Source organism: Camelina sativa, chromosome 11, assembly GCF_030686135.1.
Source record: "Camelina sativa cultivar CO46 ecotype springtype chromosome 11, ASM3068613v1".
NCBI classification, from domain to species: domain Eukaryota; kingdom Viridiplantae; phylum Streptophyta; class Magnoliopsida; order Brassicales; family Brassicaceae; genus Camelina; species Camelina sativa.
The window spans coordinates 5,004,915-5,025,122 of record NC_141890.1 but is presented as its reverse complement, the minus strand read 5'-3'; the positions used below and the strand labels follow the sequence as shown (position 1 = coordinate 5,025,122).

Below are 20,208 nucleotides of genomic sequence, written 5' to 3'. Positions count from 1 at the left end.
AGATATAATAGTATTACAAAAATCTTTCTGTTACAAAAATTTTGTTTTGTTTCTCCATTTTACAGTAAAATAAAGGAGAAATTGATGTAATGTACTAGGACTACCAGTGACAGGCTAGGAGACTAGTGCACGCTAAAATGCGCGTTTTTTTCTTTTTTGTCTTTTTCCATTTATATGAAACAATATTTTTACCAGAAGGTTTTAATTTGAATTTTGGGTGTCTCCCTACCTATATTTTGGAAATTTAATGATTCGAATTATATAGAAATTATTGCATAAAAATGTCAAAACGCAACAACATGAGAGAGTGAGTGATACGGGCCAAGCCTGAAATAGGAGATTCCCCACACTTGCCCTGATGAGTGATGAGGCTCTGATGTTACATTATTTATGATAATGTCCCTATACTTTTGATTTCTTTTCTATTTTGTCCATCTGTTTCTTTTCTGCCCACCACCTCCTATATTCGTATTTGTTTAATCGAACGATCATCTCATTATTACTACATCTTTGTCTTTTTTCTTATTTTATTACTCTCCCATCTTTTTCTCCTTTCAATCACGTCTTGCTTTACTGCAATAACATTCATGACCCCCCACGTTTCGAATGTATGTTTTTTTTTTGGGATAAAGTTTTGAGTTTTCGGTAAAAATGCAAGAAATAATGTCCCTAGGCTCTGATGTTACATTATTAAAGTTTTTGTTAAGATGTACAACTAATAAATATTCAATCATGCATTTTGCCCATTTGCATTGTGCGTAACGATGCACCCAAACTCGTAGTGTTAAAAAGAAACTTGGTTAGGGTTAGTGGGTATCACAAAAACTAGCTCTTCCTTCATTTCAATATGGAACAGTATCACAATCTTATATATGATAATATCACTTATAAAAAAGTGTAAGATAGTACTCGTTATACAACGATTACCTTCAATCATCAATATAATTCATTTTTGCTGAAAAAAAAAAAGTGTAAGATATATAGTTAAATGATTATGCTTAAATGTCTAGTTAGTTGTGTCTAAAGTCAGATCATTGACTCATATAACTTGTATACTATAATAGTAAGTGTGTAGATCCACCATAAAATATTATACCTAAGCATAACACGTATATACAAAGTCGAAATCAATAGTAACATCAAATTGTGCACAGAATGTAATTGCCTTGATGACTAAAATCATTGAAATGAATTTGGATCGAACTTGGTGTGTACCAAAGTATTTACGAAAGAAAACCAGAGGAGGAAAAGTAATTTGTAAAGAGGTGGCCAAAAAATGCCGAATTGGGATGAGCAAGATGAGGTAAGCAGCGAGATGCTTTGCAACCAATTACCTTGTTTACTTCTGTCACACATTATCAATGATCCAATTGCATCATCTTTGTACTTGTGATCAATACATATTATTCCCTAATTAACTTTCAAAATTTGCTACAATAAAAGAATCACAAATGATTTAACATCACAATTAGATCTATATGCATGTCGCTATAACAATCCAACCGAATTTGAAAAAGAGTAGTTGATGAAATTCCGTGTCATTCACTAAAGCGGAGGGAGATTGGATGATGGGACAAATCCAATCTATTATGCGTTTTTGAACACTGTTTCAATATTCTTACATAATAAAGGAGAGAATTGGTGAAACCCATTATTAAAATAGAATCATCTTCCCAATAATTTGTACCGCATACAAAAATTTGGATATATTTCTCTTCTCAACTTTTTCTTAGTAATGTTTGTTTCATCATTTTTTCGGCCGGGACCATATTCTGATATGCATAAATTGCACCATTTATATAAAATGATTTATTCCATTGAAGTCTTACAAAAAATTATTGCAACTTTTTTTTTCTCTGTTACATGGATGCTATGTGACTAGTTCAATTAATGTGTAGCAGAACAGTAACAGTTGTGCATATCCTAGCACCAATGGAGCCCGAGTCATCATCAATCATAAAATTTAATTAGTGGAACTTGAAGTCATTAATATAGCGTTTTAAAAAACTGAAAATGAAGAACTTGATCGAAAAGAATAAGACGGCTTTCGATCATGAAGACGAACATTCTGAATTTTCCGATGTTTACCTGTACCCAAATCCTCAGGTGGCAAGCTATCCGGAACTGTAGCAGCTATCGGAGTAGGAGAGGAAGATTGTGGGGAAGGTTCCAAAGAAGGAGAAGATGGTGGAGGAGGTTCCGGACCAGGGGACGGTTCAAGGGCTGGCGAATCCTCACCACTTGGTTCATCGTCAGGGAAGAAGACATCTCGAACCGGAGGTGTGATCGGAGATAACGAAGATGTTGGAGACAAAGGCGGAGATGCAAATGGGAAAATATCTTCCTGAAATACCACATCACGTGATATAAGAAAAACCTTACGGTCCAAGTCATATAATTTCCAACCTTTCTTGCCAAACGGATAACCCACAAAAACACAACGACGACCGCGTGGAGCAAACTTATCCCCTTTATGGTCATGATTATGAGCATATGCAAGGCAACCAACAACTCGAAGATGACTATAGGAAGGAGCACGCCCATATAGTTTCTCAAATGGTGTCTTCCCATTCAATAAAATCGAAGGTGTCCGATTAATAAGATAACCTGCATTAAGAATGCATTCTCCCCAATATTCAATAGGTAGATTGGCATGAAACCGGAGAGCACGCGCAATATTGAGAATATGACGATGCTTACGTTCTGCCCAGCTATTTTGTTGAGGAGTATGCACACACGATGTTTCATGGAGGATCCCTTGTTCTTGAAAAAATCTGGTTAAACACATGAACTCAGTTCCATTGTCACTGCGGATGCTTTTAACCTTCTTGTTAAATTGTCGTTCAATCATTGCCAAGAAATCACAGATACATTGTGATACGCGTGTCTTGTCGGGAAGAAGATATAGCCAGACAGCACGAGAGAAATCATCCACAACAGTTAAGAAATATCGCGAACCACAAAATGTTGTAGTTCGATATGGTCCCCATAAATCAAGATGAATCAAATCAAAAATTGCTTGAGCATTATTAGAACTATCGGGAAAAACCGGACGAGTTTGTTTAGCTCGTAAACACACCTCACATTTCTTAATTAAATCCTCACACTTATTATTAAAACTACTACTAACTTCGGGAATCATTCCGGTAATGCGAGACGAAGGATGCCCAAAACGATGATGTCACAATACTGAATCATCACGAACAGCAACTTGTAGAGACGCCACAGAACTGATCCCACAAAACCGGTACAGTCCCTCTCCCTCTCGTTCACCCGAACCAATCAGCGTCCTCGTATTGCGGTCCTGCAAAACCATAAGTCTATCGGTTACTTGTCCCACAAGATAATTGTTTGTCACAAGCTGTCCAAACGAAATTAAATTGGAGTGAAATCCATTTATCAAATAAACATTTCGGAGAGATAGCGTTGGTTTAAGGCGAACTGTCCCCTGCTGCGTGGCCATTACATTCGCACCAGCAGACAATAAAACGGAGACCGGAGCAATCTCTCTGAGATCCACCATTAAATTCCGACGACCGGACATGTGATGAGTTGCTCAGGTATCCAAAATCCATGAGTTATGATGAGCCTTACCGCTCAATTTTTCAGTTGCTTTGCCGTTGTTGATCATCGTCTTAACAAGCTTCCATTGATCATCAGTAAGTCCAACGAGTCCTTGTTGATCTTTGTCCGTCAGGTCCGAAGAGTCAATTGCAGCAGAGTTGGCATTGATTATCTGTGAAGAATTAGCCTGTGGAGTAGTACCACAGCCATGACCCGCTGGCAGATATTGGGAACCACGAGCATCGCCGCGAGAGCGTGGCCTGTCCCCCCACCATTCTGGAAAACCAATGACTTTGAAACACGAAGAAGCCTCATGCCCCATTCGTCCACAGCTTGTACACTTGCGAGTCAGATCACGGTTCACGGGACTAAACCGAGAAGTGAATTGGCGAGTCAAATCACGTGTCTGAACTGTCGCTGGTCGAGGAGAAGATTTAACTTGAGAAGAAAAACCCATCACAGGGACTTCGTTTGTTGCAATGGAACGGATCGTTTCATTCTGGGATATAGTTTGATAAACCGTATTAAGATCAGGAAGATGAGTTATTGCACATATCTGCGATCGTATAACTCTGTGAACAGAATCATCAAGCCCAGCTAGAAAATCATGGATGTGTAAAGTTTCAAGTTCCTTGTCACGGGCAGCAGTGAGATCACAAGTACACATTCCACAAGTACAACGTTTGGAGTTCATACAGTCAGCAATACCATCCCAAAGTTTCGTGAGGCGGCCGAAGTACTCATCAACAGTGGATCCGTTTTGTTTACAGTTTGCCAAAGAATTCCGAAGCTGCTGTAAACGAGGTCCGCTTTTAATAGAGTAGCGCTTCTTGATGATGTCCCACAGATCTTTGGCCACTTCACGTGTTGAAATCGAAGACCGAATCTTCGGGTCAATAGTTTGCTTAATCCATCCAACCGGCAAGTGGTTGTTCGCTGTCCAATCTTCAAATTCAGGAGATGTCGCAGCTGGTTTTGGAATGCTCCCATCGAGAAAACCAAATTTCTTCGGAGAACTAAGAGCCATCCGCAGATTGAGAGCCCACTCATCATAGTTCAAACCATTAAGAAGAGGTCGAGATATAATCGCACCAGGATTATCATTAGTAGAGAGGTCATAAGGAGAGATAGTTTTATGCTTCAGATTTGTAGTGGCGAGAGCCATCGTGAATCAAACAAAGAGAAAAAACAAGGAAAAACAGAGCCGAGAGGCAAGAAGAAATCAGAGCCGAGAGGCAAAAAAAACAGAGCCGAGAAGCAAAGAGCGTTTCAGAAAAAAATTTCGGGCTCTGATACCATAAAGAACTTGATCGAAAAGAATAAGACGGCTTGCTTTATTATGACTTCAAAGTCTCCTATTTATACAAACTATGTATCAAACCCTAGACAAAGATAATTTACATATAAATTACATACAAGATTTAGTAATATCTAAAGAATAGGAAACTATCCTCAATAGAAAACTTGATGAATTTTATTACTAACTCCAACTGTACTCCATAATTATTTAAACTGGATAATGGAGTTAAAAAGTTGAAGTTAAAATAAAGGGGAGAAAAAGAAGAGAGGCAGCAAATCTTCGTCGGAGTGCGTTTATTATTCGTCTGCGATTACCCATGGCCTTTATATAATATGGATATGGTGTCGACCTGATTCTTCCACGTTCTGTAATCTTTTTACTTCTTTCTTTACCATTCTTGTCAAAGATTAAAAACACACCAGGACTGATACACACATCACAGATATAAGAAAACTGAAAATTACATGACATGTAGAAGAAATACAAATTGAACTGAGGGCTTCAGTGGGTTAGTAGTTTACTAGCTAGATAGATTAGTACACGATTTAAATGGTTTTGTTTTCGTTTGACCCAAAAAAAAAAAAAAAAAAAAAGGTTTTGTTTTCAACAGCGAAAAAAAAATAAGGAGTATATGTACACGATTTAAATGGTTTTGTTTTCGTGTGATTATAGGCCCAAAAGGCTAAAACTTTTAGCCCATATCCAAAAATACTTCTTTTTTTGCACCATTTATTTTATGTTAGGAGTATATGTCGCACTTGCTCGTGTGGCGTTATTTGAGGAGTATATGTTCCTCGTGTGGCGTGAAATCATCCTTGATCCTAACCACCACAATGAACATTATATCTATCAACAACGAGGTTTGTTGTTGCTCATACTAAATTACTAATTGTACATGTTCCTTTCTTAAACGAGTACATATTTGCAGCATATATAATTGCATGAGATCTACCAAGTAGTTAAAGGCATATATGCAGTGTGCACACTGTTATGTTATATGCCTCGAGATAGAGCTTTTGTTCATGGAAATTTTCAATATGCATCTGTTTAATTAGTAAATGGTTGATACACGCAGACCCATGTATTGTGCGATGTGACATTTTGTTTTGGGCTTCGAGAATACAAGAAAGTGGAAACCCCACAAACCCCTCATTTCCCAAGAATAATGTAGAGAAAAACCTAAAATAGTAATCGTATTTAAATCTTTCTAAAATTGAATTAGCAAAGAATATTTGATAATCAAGACTATAGCACAAATGTTTAAGCCTGATATTATTGATTTGCAACTTGCAGGTTCGAACACTTCTCTTCTTCTTGCATGGAATACTCTATACCTCTCTCTCTAACTTTTACTTTCAAATTGCGTCATTTCATCAATTTCTTAATTAAGCATATACACCTAATCAGCAACAATTGACTAATGTACGTACTACCTAATGATTGAGTAAATAACCCTGATTACTTTATATATAAAAAATAGCCGATTTGATGAAAGGCACGTTTTCCGAGACAAATAGAAATCTAGAACCAAAGACATATTTCCTCTGTTTGTGTCGTCAATAAAACACATAAAGTTAAATTTAATTACACAGACATGCAGTATCTTTGTCACCCTATGCTAGTCATAATTTCTTAGAAAGTGACAAATCGAGAAATCAGAAGATTTTTTAGTTAAAATAAAAAAATGGCTTGAAATTAAAATGAAAATCCTGCATCTTCCAGCCAAGCACTTGCATAATTGAAAAGTAGTTTATAAATAAAACAAGTTATGTACGTACTTGAATGAATGAAGTATATTTGAGATCATACTTCCAAAATGTAAAAGTTAAGAGAAGAAAAAACAGAGAAAGTGATATAATGTGACAAGGAGATTGAGCCATTTCCGCCAATATCACTACTTCCCAAACCGTAACACAAAGTTTTTTTTATTTGGGTTTAATAAGAGGATTAATTTAAAGACAAAAAGAAAAAAAATGAATCTGATTAACGACATTTGAAGAGTAATGAAACTAATTACTCTTCTTCTCTAACGAAAACGTTCTTCTTGAGATCTCCATCATTGTTGCAGCATACTGATAAGTCCCCTCCATTCTTTTCTTCTACCAAAAACAAAGAGAAAGGAAAAACAAAATTAGATAAGACGTAAAGAACACTAACAAGCGAGAAAGAGAGAAGAGTGGGTTTTGGTGAATACTAATGATGATGAAGAAGAAGAAGAAGAAGAAGAATAGTGTGTGAATCAGAAGACAAGATAAGGATACATCATACATGTTTGCTTCTCCTTCTTGCTTTTGTCACCTTTTATGGATTCTTCTCAGCTTTTTTTTTGTTCTTTTTATTCGTTTCGTCTGAGAGAAGCCTCCTTTTGTGTAAAACTTACCTTCTCTGTTCTCTCTCTCTTTCTCTAAGGCCATCTGCATCTCTCTCTCTTTCTCTAAGGCCATCTGTTCTAAGTCTTTTTAAAATAAAAAATATAGAGGACAGTGATTTTTGATGTAGAACTGATTTTGGGTCAATTCTTGGATGACGTGGCAACTCGTAAATGGATACAATTTTTTTGCAAAGGAAAAAATATTTATTTGTTTGCAGTAAGTTTTGTTTGTTTTTTTATTTATATATTTAATATTTTTTATTTCATAAAAATTTGGTATTGTATTTTGAATTTTAGTATAAATTTTTTAAGTTTGCAATTTAAATGTTATTTTTTAAAGTTTTTAAAATTGTAATATATTTAAGATTATTACATTATTAAATTATTAAATCTTATGATCTTAAACATGTTCTCCCAATAACCAACTTCTTAACAAAAAATCTAAACTAATGATCTTACATTATTTTCATAATATTTTACTCTAAAAACACCCAAAAATATTCTCCAAATGCATATGTGTGGCCACTAAATAAATACGTCTGTCATAAATTTTCTAGTTTAGTAAATAGACTTTATTTGGTAATTAGTTTTAAGCAATTAAAAATTGTGTAGTTTTGCTGCAACCAATCAACTTGTGTCAAATAGCAAGTGGATTTCCGAAAAGAGGTACATTTCACATTTACAATACATTTTTTTTTCATGTGAAAATAAGTTAATTTATACTTTTTCCATTTTAAAATATAAAATGTTTAAGTTAAAATACATATATTAAAAAATAATTATTTTTAAAAAGTTTAACAAATCATAAATAAAACTGCATAATATAAAATATATAATTAATCTAAAAAGTTGTATAAAAAATTGGAAATATCTTATATATAAAAAAAAATACTTCTCTAAACATTTTATATTATAAAACGATTTAACTTAATCGCTAATGATTAGGGTGAAAACTAAAAGATTCGATGTATATGTATACGATTCATGCGTGTAATACTAATTCCAATCTGTCGGTGTTCATAAAAATAAATCAAACTATATTTCGGTAGAATAAAACCGGTTTGCATCTATTCCGATTTCCGAACAAGTTTTAGTTACGGTGGTTATATAGATGATTATTATGTTAATCAACTTCCCACTAAACTCATTGCTAAGTTTCTTTTGATATGTTACACTTAATAAAATAATCACTGCATAGAGAACTGAAAAAGTTCTACTCTAGAACATGTGCTCCCTAATCGAGGCTCGGTTTTATCCAGACGACCACCAATAAACCCTATACGTATTTTCATATACACTTTTTTCGTGAAAAATACCAAAAAAACTCCAAAATTATTTTTATTTAAACGTATAATATTCAATAGTTTTGGACTAGAATAAAAATATATTAAATAATAAAAATGTGTCATTTAAAACCTAAAACAGTTAATATTGTTATTTTCATACCCAAGATCTTTTCAACAAAATCAAAATTTCAATTGTACCCTAATTATCTAATTAATTATTAATCTTAATATAAAAAATTTCGGTTTTATGTTAACCATGTCATACCAAAAATTTATCTTGGTTATCTCTCTCTTCTTCCTCTTCCCCTCTCTCATCGTCGTTGCTCTGGATCGTTCTCACCTTGCTCTGGATTGAGATTAAAACCCCAAGAACAAGCTTCACCACCATTATTAGATCCCATAAAAATTGTCTCCTCATTATGAAGCTCTTTCGACTCTTACGACTCTTACGCATCCCATAAAATCCATTTCCATCCTTTGAAACTCTTTCGACTCTTACGCATCTCTCTTCCATCTTTCCGACAAGATCCTCCACCGTGTACCAATATGCCGTCGTTTACATCTTCTCCACCAGAAGAATCAAACTTTGAACCCTGGTTCTTCTCCTCCGGTGAAGTAACTACCCTCTTTCATTGACATTACCCTCCTCGTAAAATTCTTCGCCGTCGAATCACTTTTCCGATGCTGCTCCGTCGTATTCGCCGCCACTTCGTAATTGTTCCTCCGTGGTGAATGATTCTCCCTCCGATTATACTCTGTTTCACTAAAGTTACTTCTTCGAGTTGGATACTCTGTTTCGCAAAAACCTAATCCGCCGTTAACACTCGAGCTTCTCGCGGCGGAGAACTTAAAATTTGTTGCTATGGATCGTTCTCACCTTGATCTGGATTGAGATTAAAACCCCAAGACCAAGCTTCCATCGCCGATCAGTCTTGGTTTTTGGGTATTATCGGAGGAACGACGATTAGAGAGAGAGGAAGAGGAAGAAGAGAGATAACCGGTTTTAATTTTTGGTATGACATGGTTAACAGAAAACCGAAAATTTTAATATTAGAAATTAATAATTAATTAGATAACTGGGGTAAAATTGGAATTTTGATTTTGTTGAAAAATCGTGAGTATGAAAATAACAACATGTACTGTTTTAAATTTTAAACGATACATTTTTATTATTTAATATATTTTTATTCTAATCCAAAACTACTGAACGTCTAAATAAAAATAACTTCGAATTTTTTTTAATATTTTTCCCCTTTATTTCCATAGACACCCATAATGCATAAGAAAAAAAAACACACACTAATCTAGTTAAACCGAACCGATATTGAAAAGGTGTTGATAATGGCTGCAGATGAGAAAGATCTAAAGGCATAAGAGCGACACGTGTACGGCGATGGTAAGAAGAAGCTACAAGAATAGAGATAGAGGTTGAAAGCACGTAGGCAATGACTTGTGAGGTGAAATGACAGAGAGAGCAAAGGCAAAAACAAAACTAAAGAGATTTACGAATGAGACAGAATGTCTGAGGAAACGTCAGCTTCTTCTGTTTATTGGCTCTTTCACTTCTTAGAACCAAATTTTTGTTGAGCAAAAACCCCAAAAATAGGCCATTTATTTTTTTTGACCGTTTAATTCTTCTAGTTATTAAATTTTTTAAAAAATACCTAGTTTAATTTCCGTTATTTTTAAAAATCTTTATTTTATTAATAACGGTAGATCCATACTTACGACATAATGAATGTGAATTCTAATGACGGAAATATTAACCAAGGTTAAACTATAACCCCACGTGGTTAATTAAAGGGAACTAAAGACATTGTTGCCCTCTTCTTCTTCCCCAAATCGATTTCGAGTTTTAGAACCCTAGAAACCCTAAAAGCGATTTTTTTTCTCAAACTTCAAATCCCGAATTCCTTTGATTGCGATGATAGTTGTCGTCTGAGTAGTTGCGGTTCTGGTTGATTGTTTGGTGTGTTCGTTGCAAGAATCGACTGATAGATGAGGTATGAAACCATTGTTAATTTCAATTGTAATGTTTAGGGTTCTAGGGTTCTAAAACTCAAAATCGATTTGGGGGAAAAAGAAAAGAGCAACAATGTCTTTAGTTCCCTATAATTAACCGCATGGAGTTATATTTTAATCCTAGTTAACATTTCCGTCATTAGAGTTAACAGACGTTATATCGTAAATATGGATCTACCGTTATTAATAAAATGAAGGTTTTTAAAGACAATGAAAATTAAACCAGGTATTTTTTGGGAAATTTAATAACTAGAGGAATTAAACGGCAAAAAAAAAATAGATGGCGTATTTTTCGGGTTTTTTGTAGGTTTGTTTCTTAAATCCAAAAAATAATTAAATTTGTAGCCCACATTTGAAAGAGTGAAACATTGGCACCATGATAAGTCACTTCGTTATGGAGCGGCAGATAGGATAGCGCCGAGAATCTATTTATTTCGAGAATTATGGTCCCAAACTTTATTCTCTTGTGCCTAATTGGTTGAAACTCATTGTGGATTTGGAACCAGTTATGTAAAACATTGGTGAATGGATTGTTGTTGTTGAGCAAAAAAATAAAAAATAAGTCATTTGGTTATCGATGTTGGATTTTGTTCTCATTTTCTAGTTTCCCCTGAAATGTATATGATTAACGTCTTAGCAAGTACTATAAAATGCTCGTTCGAACTAAATATTATGGACCAAAAAGGTTAAAATTTCCTAACCAGAAAATGCTGCTGGTCTGGAATAAAAAAAGATTGCGGACCACAAATTTTAAACTTCATAACTACATTCAAAACAACAAATAGTCAAAATAAAAGACCTTCCACGTTAAACTATAGTTTATATAAGATTACACAATCCCAATATATACCATATCCAAACATACGTACAATTCCACATGATAATATAACTAATTACATTAAAAAAAGGTCAGGAAAAAGGGGTGAAAAGAAGAAGACATCTTAAAAAAAGGAAAGTTGAGAACAGAGTTGAGAAAAAGGATTCAAAATTAACAAAAAACAAAAGATTCGAATCAGAAATTTCATCATCATACCAGAAAACAAACTTTGCATGTGTACTCTTACATGGTTCTTTTTCTTTTCTAATTTGTATCCTTTGTTTTTGATTCGCTTTCTCATCTTTGTTTTTTTGTTTTTGTTTTGTTTGAACAATTGATTAATACTCCGTAGTACTGTTTTAGATATACTAGTAAATATAAGTTGGAGAAAAAAAAGAGACTAAAACATACTTTTATCTAGAAAAGACGACTCTTTAAGACGATTTTAAAAAGTTGATGCTTAATCATATATATATGTGTATACGTTCAAATCCTGAAGATTTACTACTTGAAACAAAACAAGGATGAGTTTTTCTAAAGAGGCTGGCTTTGTTAGTGATGGGAAGCCTAGTTGTTTACCTTAGCCCTGGATTAACTCTTAAGGCCAATGTTTGTCAACCGTAATATGAATCCCTTTCCGAAACCCACAAGTCCACGATATTGCTCCAACTCGCAAATGTTCTTCTCTTACGTAAACCGTAAACGACATTGTGGATATGCACCTAACCGGACAAGTTTAGGGACTACATTCGAATTTCATCTTCGTAGTTAATTAATTTGTTTGACGTATGACGTATTACACCCAAAAAAAAAAAAAATGTTTGACGTAGCTAATTCTTTATACAACGGAATACTTTGGACCGATATATATATTTAATAATTTAAAAACGCGAAACTGAGAAATGTCAACCCTTCTTGAAACGGCGGAGAAATAGTCAAATGTTGCGATAAATTTGATTTTGCAACAAAACCCTTACGTAGTTTGTTTTAGTTAAAAGGGCTTAATAATATGTTTGTTTCAGTGATGCAACTCCGAAAACGAAGGATGCATATATTTTCACATAGAATCAAAACCAAATCGTTTTTCAAGAGTCAGTGCACGCAACGTATGCTTTTCTTTTGAGATTTAAGAGTGCTGTTAGTCGACGTATAAAAAAGGTACCTATTTTTTGTTTGTTTGTTTCTAAACACCGATAACTTTAATTTTAATAATGACCAAATTCCAGAACAATAGGTCAGTTAAACTATAGTTGTATTATTTGGTACAATGACAAAGCCAAAAATGCGCGTCATTTTAATTGCTTTTGGCAGGTGACCCAGTGTAATGAATAACTTACTAACAATTCCTTATTATTATTGGTTGTCCACATCGGCCCATGTTATAATAATAATGCTATAAAATTGACATCCATGCTCAAAATGGTCAACAACGGTTGCCCACCACTGATTAATTTGCCTCTATAACTCTATTTCTGAGTAAATAATAAAACAAAAGATTTGTATCGCTTATTAAAAAAAAAAAAAAAAAGACTTGCTATAATAAAATTCAAAATATTAGTACATAAAACCGTTTTATTAAAACGTGGGAAATAAGAATAAAAACCAGTAGGTAGGTCGACCAAATCCAATCTGATATAAAATACACACCATACGTACGTTAGTTGTTTCATCTCCACTGCTCTCTCTCTCTCTTTTCTAACAATTTTCATTCGCCGGCAAAAATGGTGGAGCAGAAAAGATTCGCTCTGTTTCTTGCGGCTTTGGACTCAGAGTTCGTCAAGAAAACGTACGGGGGATACCACAACGTGTTCGTGTCAACGTTCGGGGACGAAGGAGAGCAGTGGGACTCGTTTAGGGTCGTCAGCGGTGAGTTTCCCGATGAGAAAGATCTCGACAAGTACGATGGCTTTGTTATCAGCGGAAGCGCTCACGATGCCTTCGAGAACTATGATTGGATCCTTAAGCTCTGTGATCTTGTCAAGAAGATCGACCAGATGAAGAAGAAAATTCTTGGCATCTGCTTTGGTCACCAGGTTCTTTTTTTTGTCATCTAATTTTGACTTATTGGTTAGAAATCAATTTTTATTAGTGAATTTGAATAGGTATATTAACATTCCGATCCCCTGTTTTTTATTTCATGATTTTTGTTAGTTCTAAGCTTATAAATCTAAATTGAGCCCATTTTTTTGCATAATCTTGAGTGAAATGTTAATGATGCTCGTTTGGAGAAACAACTTCCAATTTATTAATGATTATTTGGCCATTTCCGTGAAGATATGAAATGATCAAAAGTACATCATCATCATCATCATTAATTAATAACTAGTGGATTATTCAATAAGCATGACAACAAAATTTAGGATCTACAAAATGGGTTAAGGATTAAAAGATTAATTATCTGATTAAGATTAAAAATTAATGTATATCACATTTGGTATAATAATACTATAATGTATCTGATTAAAAGATTCTTCCAACCGACAAGAAAAATGTGGTTTTGAAGGTTGTGTTAATAATGTTAGCTTACTCGGATGATTCATCAAATTAATTAAACTGCATAATGCATGTTGTCGATTCAATAATGTTTTCCTAAGTAAACAAAAATTACGATTCTCCGTTTAGATCATAGCCAGAGTAAGGGGAGGAACAGTAGGAAGAGCAAGGAAGGGACCAGAACTAAAGCTTGGAGACATAACCATCGTGAAGGATGCGATTACGCCAGGAAGTTACTTCGGAGACGAGGTTCCTGAGACCATTGCGATCATCAAATGCCACCAGGACGAAGTCTTGGTGCTCCCAGAAACTGCTAAAGTGCTTGCCTACTCCAGCAACTACGAGGTGGAGATGTTCTCTATTGAGGATCATTTGTTCTGTATTCAAGGACACCCTGAGTATAACAAAGAGATTCTCTTCCATCTTGTTGATCGTGTTCTTGGTCAAGGCCTCGTCCCGGTTCGTTTTTTTTCCCCTTAACTCTGATTAATTTACAGAATACACAAATTTATATATAGAAAAATTGCGAATTATAACTTGGATACTGCAGAGACTATGGGTGGATTCTTAATTAAAATATTCACCAGATCGAATTAGAATAACTATAAACTAGGGTGTTGTTGATTAGTCATTTCAATATAGTACACCTCATCACATGTGGCAAGAATCGAATCGAATGAATATAAAATGTTTTAAGAATCGATTGAAATATTAATGAGCAACAAAGTGTAGAATATTTCTTAGAAATATGAAATTATGTATGCAGCAAGAGTTTGCGGATGCGGCAAAGGCAACGATGGAGAAGAGGGGACCAGACAGGAAGCTTTGGGAGAAGATTTGCAAGAACTTCCTCAAAGGCATGCAGAGTTCCGACTAACTAGTTTCACTACTACCAGATTACCTATTTGGCGCTCTTGTCATATTGGAAACATTTTATGGATTTTTATTACTTGCTTCATATTCCTGTTCAATGTAGTAGAATAACCTATTAATCTCCAGCGTGACTTATTTCTGTGTTATACTTTTATTCCTCTAATAAATGAATTAAGTAACTAAATTATTTAAACCCTATAAATACGGTTTTCTTTTTGTCAACAACTATATATTTTTTAACAAGTTCAATTTCCTCAAAACATACTTTGTTAAATGAAATTAGAAAATATGATCAAAGAAACCTCTACTTTCAGAATTCTTCTATTGATAACTTAATGTGCTGCTAAATCAATAGGTGTGGTTTTAACCTACAGTTTAAAATGTTATGGTTTCATGCTCACGACACTAAACACTACAGGTAGGTCAGTAGTAACGTAACATCGTTTTCTGTCGTTATATGTTACAGTTTTGTGATTATGCTATAGTCTTATTTATAGACCACAAAAAAAAAACAAATCATACAGCAGACTGAAAATGATGGGACTATCATTTATATATGTTACAATTTTGTCAAAAAAAATCATACCATACTGTTTTATCATTCTTCTTGACTTGGTGGGACTGTTTTGTGATAACGAGGTTTAAATATTGCATCTCGCTGTCAAACTTTCATTTGATTCTTCACTTATATGCTTGTAGAGTTATAATCTCTTGGTTATAATTAATTCTGTAAGTTTAAAGATAATAATAATTCTGTAGATTGTATATATCTTACACTATTAGCAAAAGTGGATTTTAGCTAGAACGAGATTCGTTCTCTACTTTAATTATATTAATTGATTAAGAAGGAAAGACATGCTTTTGATTTAGGGTTAATTAAGATGTATAGCACACTAATTTGTGATAAGTGTTATTATGGATGTGTCACCATTTAAATTGAACTTCGCATAAATGTATGTATATATGTTCGTTTATTTAACTTATTTGCCATGACTAAATTAATGAAGCTCCGACAGAGATAACGAGATGCTCTGTCCCCTCCGGACTTCTCTCTCCGCCAGCTAGCTAGAGATATCAGCCACACCATGAATCTCGTGTTTAATCTCCAGATGTCAATAATTCATCTCAAACAGTGTCTTTTCTATAAAACAGAAGATGCCTATTCACTATTTATTTATTCAAGATTGTTTTTTTTTTTTTTGTATGTTTAATTTATATCGATTTTAGTTTTTTTCCTAAATTATGAGTCTATTATTATGCACGTGAAAAATAGGATCAAACAAGTTTGTACTGTAAGAAACAGCTCAGTGTGATTGCGTATATCCAAAAACGTTCTGTTCTCTTTAAGGTGAATCCAATTTAGGACCAAAACCCTGTTCTACAGACCCGACCTGCTTTCCTTAATTTTGGTTTTCTCTATTTAGTTGGTAAAGTATTATTTCTTTAACACATGATTCTGCGTAGTCGTGTTTCTGTCAATTACCGTAAGTTCTCTCTAACAAGGATCCACGCACGAATAGAAAAATAAAAAGAAGAAGCTAAGCAATTTAAAAATATATATATATTAGGTGAGAATTAAGCTCTATTCATTGATTCATTTTTTTTTTGAATAAAATGTAAAATTTATTCGAAAAATAGTGTTTACAATCAAGTGCAGCATGTGATTAGATTGTTTTCATAGCAAAACACAACTAGCAAATTAGCTTACAAACATTTGAAAATAGCAAGGATTAACTTGTGTCTTCAGCGAGAGTCTAGCCATTCCTCCATGCAACGGGTGGGACTCCCTGTGGGTTAGAGCGATAACAGCCTGTTACGGATTTGCTTATCAAGATTCTTGATGAGTTGAGCAGGAGCAATTGGTGTTTCCCCGTGACGGCGTCTGTTTCGCTCTTGCCATAGGAAGTAGAGTGAAGCCTGGAAAACATAACGCATGAGGAACAGAGTAACAGTCCCCAAAGAGGCGTCAACCAGAAGAGTCAGGTTTGATTCCCAGATTGTAGAGCACTTTTGCGCAAGTAACTTCGACATTAACCCAGTCCAAACTTCTGTCGAATAAGAACATGTGAAGAATAGGTGGTCGTGGGTTTCGAGTGGTGTACCACAGAGGGGACAGGAGGTATCCACTCGTGAATTCCAGTGCAGCATTCGATCTCCAGTGGTCAGGCGGTTGAGAGTGGCTAACCAGACCATAAAAGAATACTTGGGAGTGGCTTGAGAAAACCAGACACCAACAACCCACGCCTGTCTCCCTCTGGCTAAGCAAGTATGTTCCCAAGTCTCTTTTGTGCTAAATTTGGTTTTAAACTGATCCCCTTTACCCTTCCAAAGGTCCACATCCTCTGCATTCAACAAACCTCTGTTGCGAATAGTCGCAAGAACTGTCTCCAGCTGATTAAGATAGTCCCCTCGGTGGTGTCTTTGTCTATGAGCAAGAGCCTCTGCAACAGTAGCATGAAGAACAATCCCCATATCAATGGTACCTCGCGGGCCTGCAAGAGTAAATAAGTAACCCAGTGGTGACCAATGGTCATGCCAGAAAGAGGTATGTAGACCATTTTTTACTTCATATCGAACAAAGTCAACGACTAAGGTACGGTACTTGAGTAACATCCTCCACATCCAAGAGCCTGAGGTATTATTGTCCTTGAGGGACCAGAATGAACCCTTTTTTAGGAGATAAGTCCGAAGCCATATCACCCATAAAGAGTTCGAAGATATCATTCTCCAGATGAGTTTCAAACAGCTCACCTTGTTTGCTTCTTGCAACGAGCGCAACCCCAATCCACCCTTTTCTTTAGGAATACATACATCAGTCCAAGCGACTTTTGCTTTTTTAGTGTTTAGGGTAGGTCCAGACCTCAAAAATGCAGAGCACAAACTGTCAATCTCCTTGATGCAGGCCATTGGCAGTCGGAAAACAGACATCTAGAAGTTAGTGAGACTGTGAATGACGGAACTTATCAGTTGGAGACGCCCCGCAAAGGATAAATATCGCCCTGTCCAACTGCTTAATTTTTCTCGGATTCGCTCAAGTAGCGGAGTGTAATCAGACGTTCTCATTCGTTTGGTTAATAGAGGCAAGCCCAAATAACGAACAGGAAGAGTACTTGATGCAAACGGGAACGAGCTTAGGATCGTTTCCTTATCACTAGCAGTAACACCAGCCATATAGAGGGTAGACTTCTCTAAACTGATATTTAGACCCGAGAACTCTGCAAAATCATGAAAGATTTGGAGAATGCTCTCAATAGAAGTTTTAGTCCCGTCTGTAAAGACCAAGAGGTCGTTCGCAAAACATAAGTGGGTGAGCTGGACGTTCTTACATCGCGCGTGGAACCCTATACGTCTCTCTGAAGCCGCTTTGTCAAGCATAGCAGACAAGACTTCAATACAGATCACGAATAGGTAGGAGGACAAGGAACAACCTTGTCGAAGACCTCTCTCACTGCGGAAAAGCCCTAACAACTCACCATTTACTTGCACCGAAAAAGAGGCTGTGGTGACACAAAGTTCAATCCACTTTACAAACTGTGCTGGGAACAACAGAGTTCGCAGAATACTGAGCAGAAATGGCCATTGTAGCGAGTCAAATGCTTTCGAGATATCAATCTTGACAGCACTTCTAGGGGACACTGTCTCCTTGTGATAATCAACAACAATCTCTGAAGCCAGGAGGACATTCTCCATAAGCAAACGATCTTTGACAAAAGTGGATTGATTGGGAGAGATAAATGCAGGGAGCAGTCGTTTAAGTCTGTTTGCAAGGATCTTGGAGATCACTTTGTATACTACATTACAACAAGAGATTGGCCTATAATCCTTCATCTCTCGAACCTCCTTCTTCTTCGGTATAAGCGCTAAAATAGTTGTGTTGACCCCCTTTGGCAAGAAACCATATTGAAAAAAAGATTGGACTGAAGCCACAAAATCCTTCTTTATAACAGACCATGTCCCTTTAAGAAATTCCACTGTATACCCATCCGTCCTGGGGCTTTTGTCCTTTGGCATGGAGTGTAAGACGTCTCTGATCTCCCCCTCCGACACTTCTCTCACCAACATGTCCTGGTCCGACTCAGAACATTGATAAGTTAACAAAATAGACAACATAGCCTCATCTATCGCCTGATAGTTAAGTAATTTATGACCCAGAAAATGTCAGAAAAATCTTTCTGCCTCCTGCTTGATTGCTTCTTGAGTGTCTGCTATCCTACAATCCGGACAATGAACCTCTCTTATAGCATTCCTAGCCTCACGGGCCTTAGCAGCTCGGTGAAAAGCCTTATTATTCCCGTCTCCTATCTTCAGCCAGTGTAGCTTAGATTTTTGCTTTAAAAACTTTTCCTCCAAACCTGAAACAAACAGCCATCTACTATAAGCAGCCGCTTCCCTTTGCATTGTCTGATCTGCAGGGTCCTGCATTGTCTCTAGCTGACAGGTGCAGAGATAGGCAAAAGCCTCCTTAGTCTTCTTTTCGAGATTACCAAGGCGATCTTTACTCAACATCTTTATTTTTGGTTTCAGCACTTTCAACTTCTTTGAAAATCGATACATTGCAGAAGTCGAATGATGTATCAGCTCAGTACTATCCCAATACGTCTGTACCATTGGTAAAAAAATTTCATCCTCCAGTAAGACAGTGCAGAATTTGAATGGCCTGCGCAGTTGAGGTTGATCACTCACAATTTTGATGCGACACCGTAGATGATCCGAGCACCCGCCTGCCTCAAAAACACCATAAGATTGAGGATACGCAATAAGCCAACAATCATTGACTAGAACCCTATCCAGCTTTTTGCAAATGAGGCCAAAATCACGCTTGTTACACCAAGTGTACATCGGACCGTGATTCTGCAAGTCCGTAAAAGAACAATGCTGCATAACTGCTTGAAAATCTCGCGTACTCGGAGACACCGTAGGGTGAACATCATATAACGAATGCTCCTACCCTTTGAGAATTTCATTAAAATCACCAAACACCATCCACGGTTTATTACGAAACAATGGAGTGTCCTGGTGATACTTCAAATCCTCCCACAAAACCTTTCAATCTTTGACGCCATTTTCCGCATAAACAAATGAGACAAAAAAACTCATTTAAAGCTCCTTCCAACAGAACAGAGCAGGTTATCACTTGACTACTTGTATAACAAGGCGTGAGGCGAACATTGGAGTTCCACACCACCCAAAGCCTCCCTCTACGATTAAAAGAATAATTGGTTAAATGTGACCAGTCAGGAAAAACCGAACTGATTATTCCCTCTGCTCTCTTCTCTTTCACCCTCGTTTCTATAAAACAACCAAACTGAAAATTGCCTTTCTTAACCCAATCTCTAACAACGAAATGTTTGGAAATTTTGTTGAAACCGCAAACATTCCAAAAGAAACTTGACATGACTAAAGATTGGTACCCGACCTACTCTGGTCACGTGGAGGTTGAGTAGAAGGGTTTGAAACATATTTATGAGAGTCCTTGGAAGCA

General features: G+C 35.9%; 3 protein-coding genes and 1 long non-coding RNA gene across 4 annotated transcripts; 1 reads left to right on the top strand and 3 right to left on the bottom strand.

Moving 5' to 3' along the window:
* Window positions 1-3,001: 3,001 nt before the first annotated feature.
* Window positions 3,002-5,159, bottom strand: LOC104721796 (uncharacterized). Its single transcript, XM_010439866.3, has 2 exons — window positions 3,595-5,159; window positions 3,002-3,304 (listed from the first exon to the last, which is right to left on the bottom strand). Exons 1-2 carry the CDS (start codon window positions 4,727-4,729, stop codon window positions 3,270-3,272), a joined length of 1,170 nt encoding a protein of 389 aa, XP_010438168.2. The 5' UTR covers window positions 4,730-5,159; the 3' UTR covers window positions 3,002-3,269.
* A 1,563-nt stretch (window positions 5,160-6,722) lies between these two features.
* On the bottom strand, window positions 6,723-7,325 carry LOC104721795 (uncharacterized). Its single transcript, XR_757082.3, has 2 exons — window positions 7,133-7,325; window positions 6,723-6,963 (listed from the first exon to the last, which is right to left on the bottom strand). It is a non-coding gene; the product is annotated as an uncharacterized LOC104721795 (long non-coding RNA).
* Window positions 7,326-12,850: 5,525 nt separating this feature from the next.
* Window positions 12,851-14,928, top strand: LOC104721794 (gamma-glutamyl peptidase 1). The gene is made up of 3 exons (XM_010439864.3): window positions 12,851-13,393; window positions 13,983-14,312; window positions 14,620-14,928. The coding sequence occupies exons 1-3, from the start codon at window positions 13,082-13,084 to the stop codon at window positions 14,728-14,730; spliced, it is 753 nt and encodes a 250-aa protein (XP_010438166.2). The 5' UTR covers window positions 12,851-13,081; the 3' UTR covers window positions 14,731-14,928.
* Window positions 14,929-16,520: 1,592 nt separating this feature from the next.
* Window positions 16,521-19,607, bottom strand: LOC147933641 (uncharacterized). The gene is made up of 4 exons (XM_087472279.1): window positions 18,957-19,607; window positions 17,826-18,851; window positions 17,478-17,654; window positions 16,521-17,393 (listed from the first exon to the last, which is right to left on the bottom strand). Exons 1-4 carry the CDS (start codon window positions 19,605-19,607, stop codon window positions 16,521-16,523), a joined length of 2,727 nt encoding a protein of 908 aa, XP_087328405.1.
* Window positions 19,608-20,208: the final 601 nt, after the last annotated feature.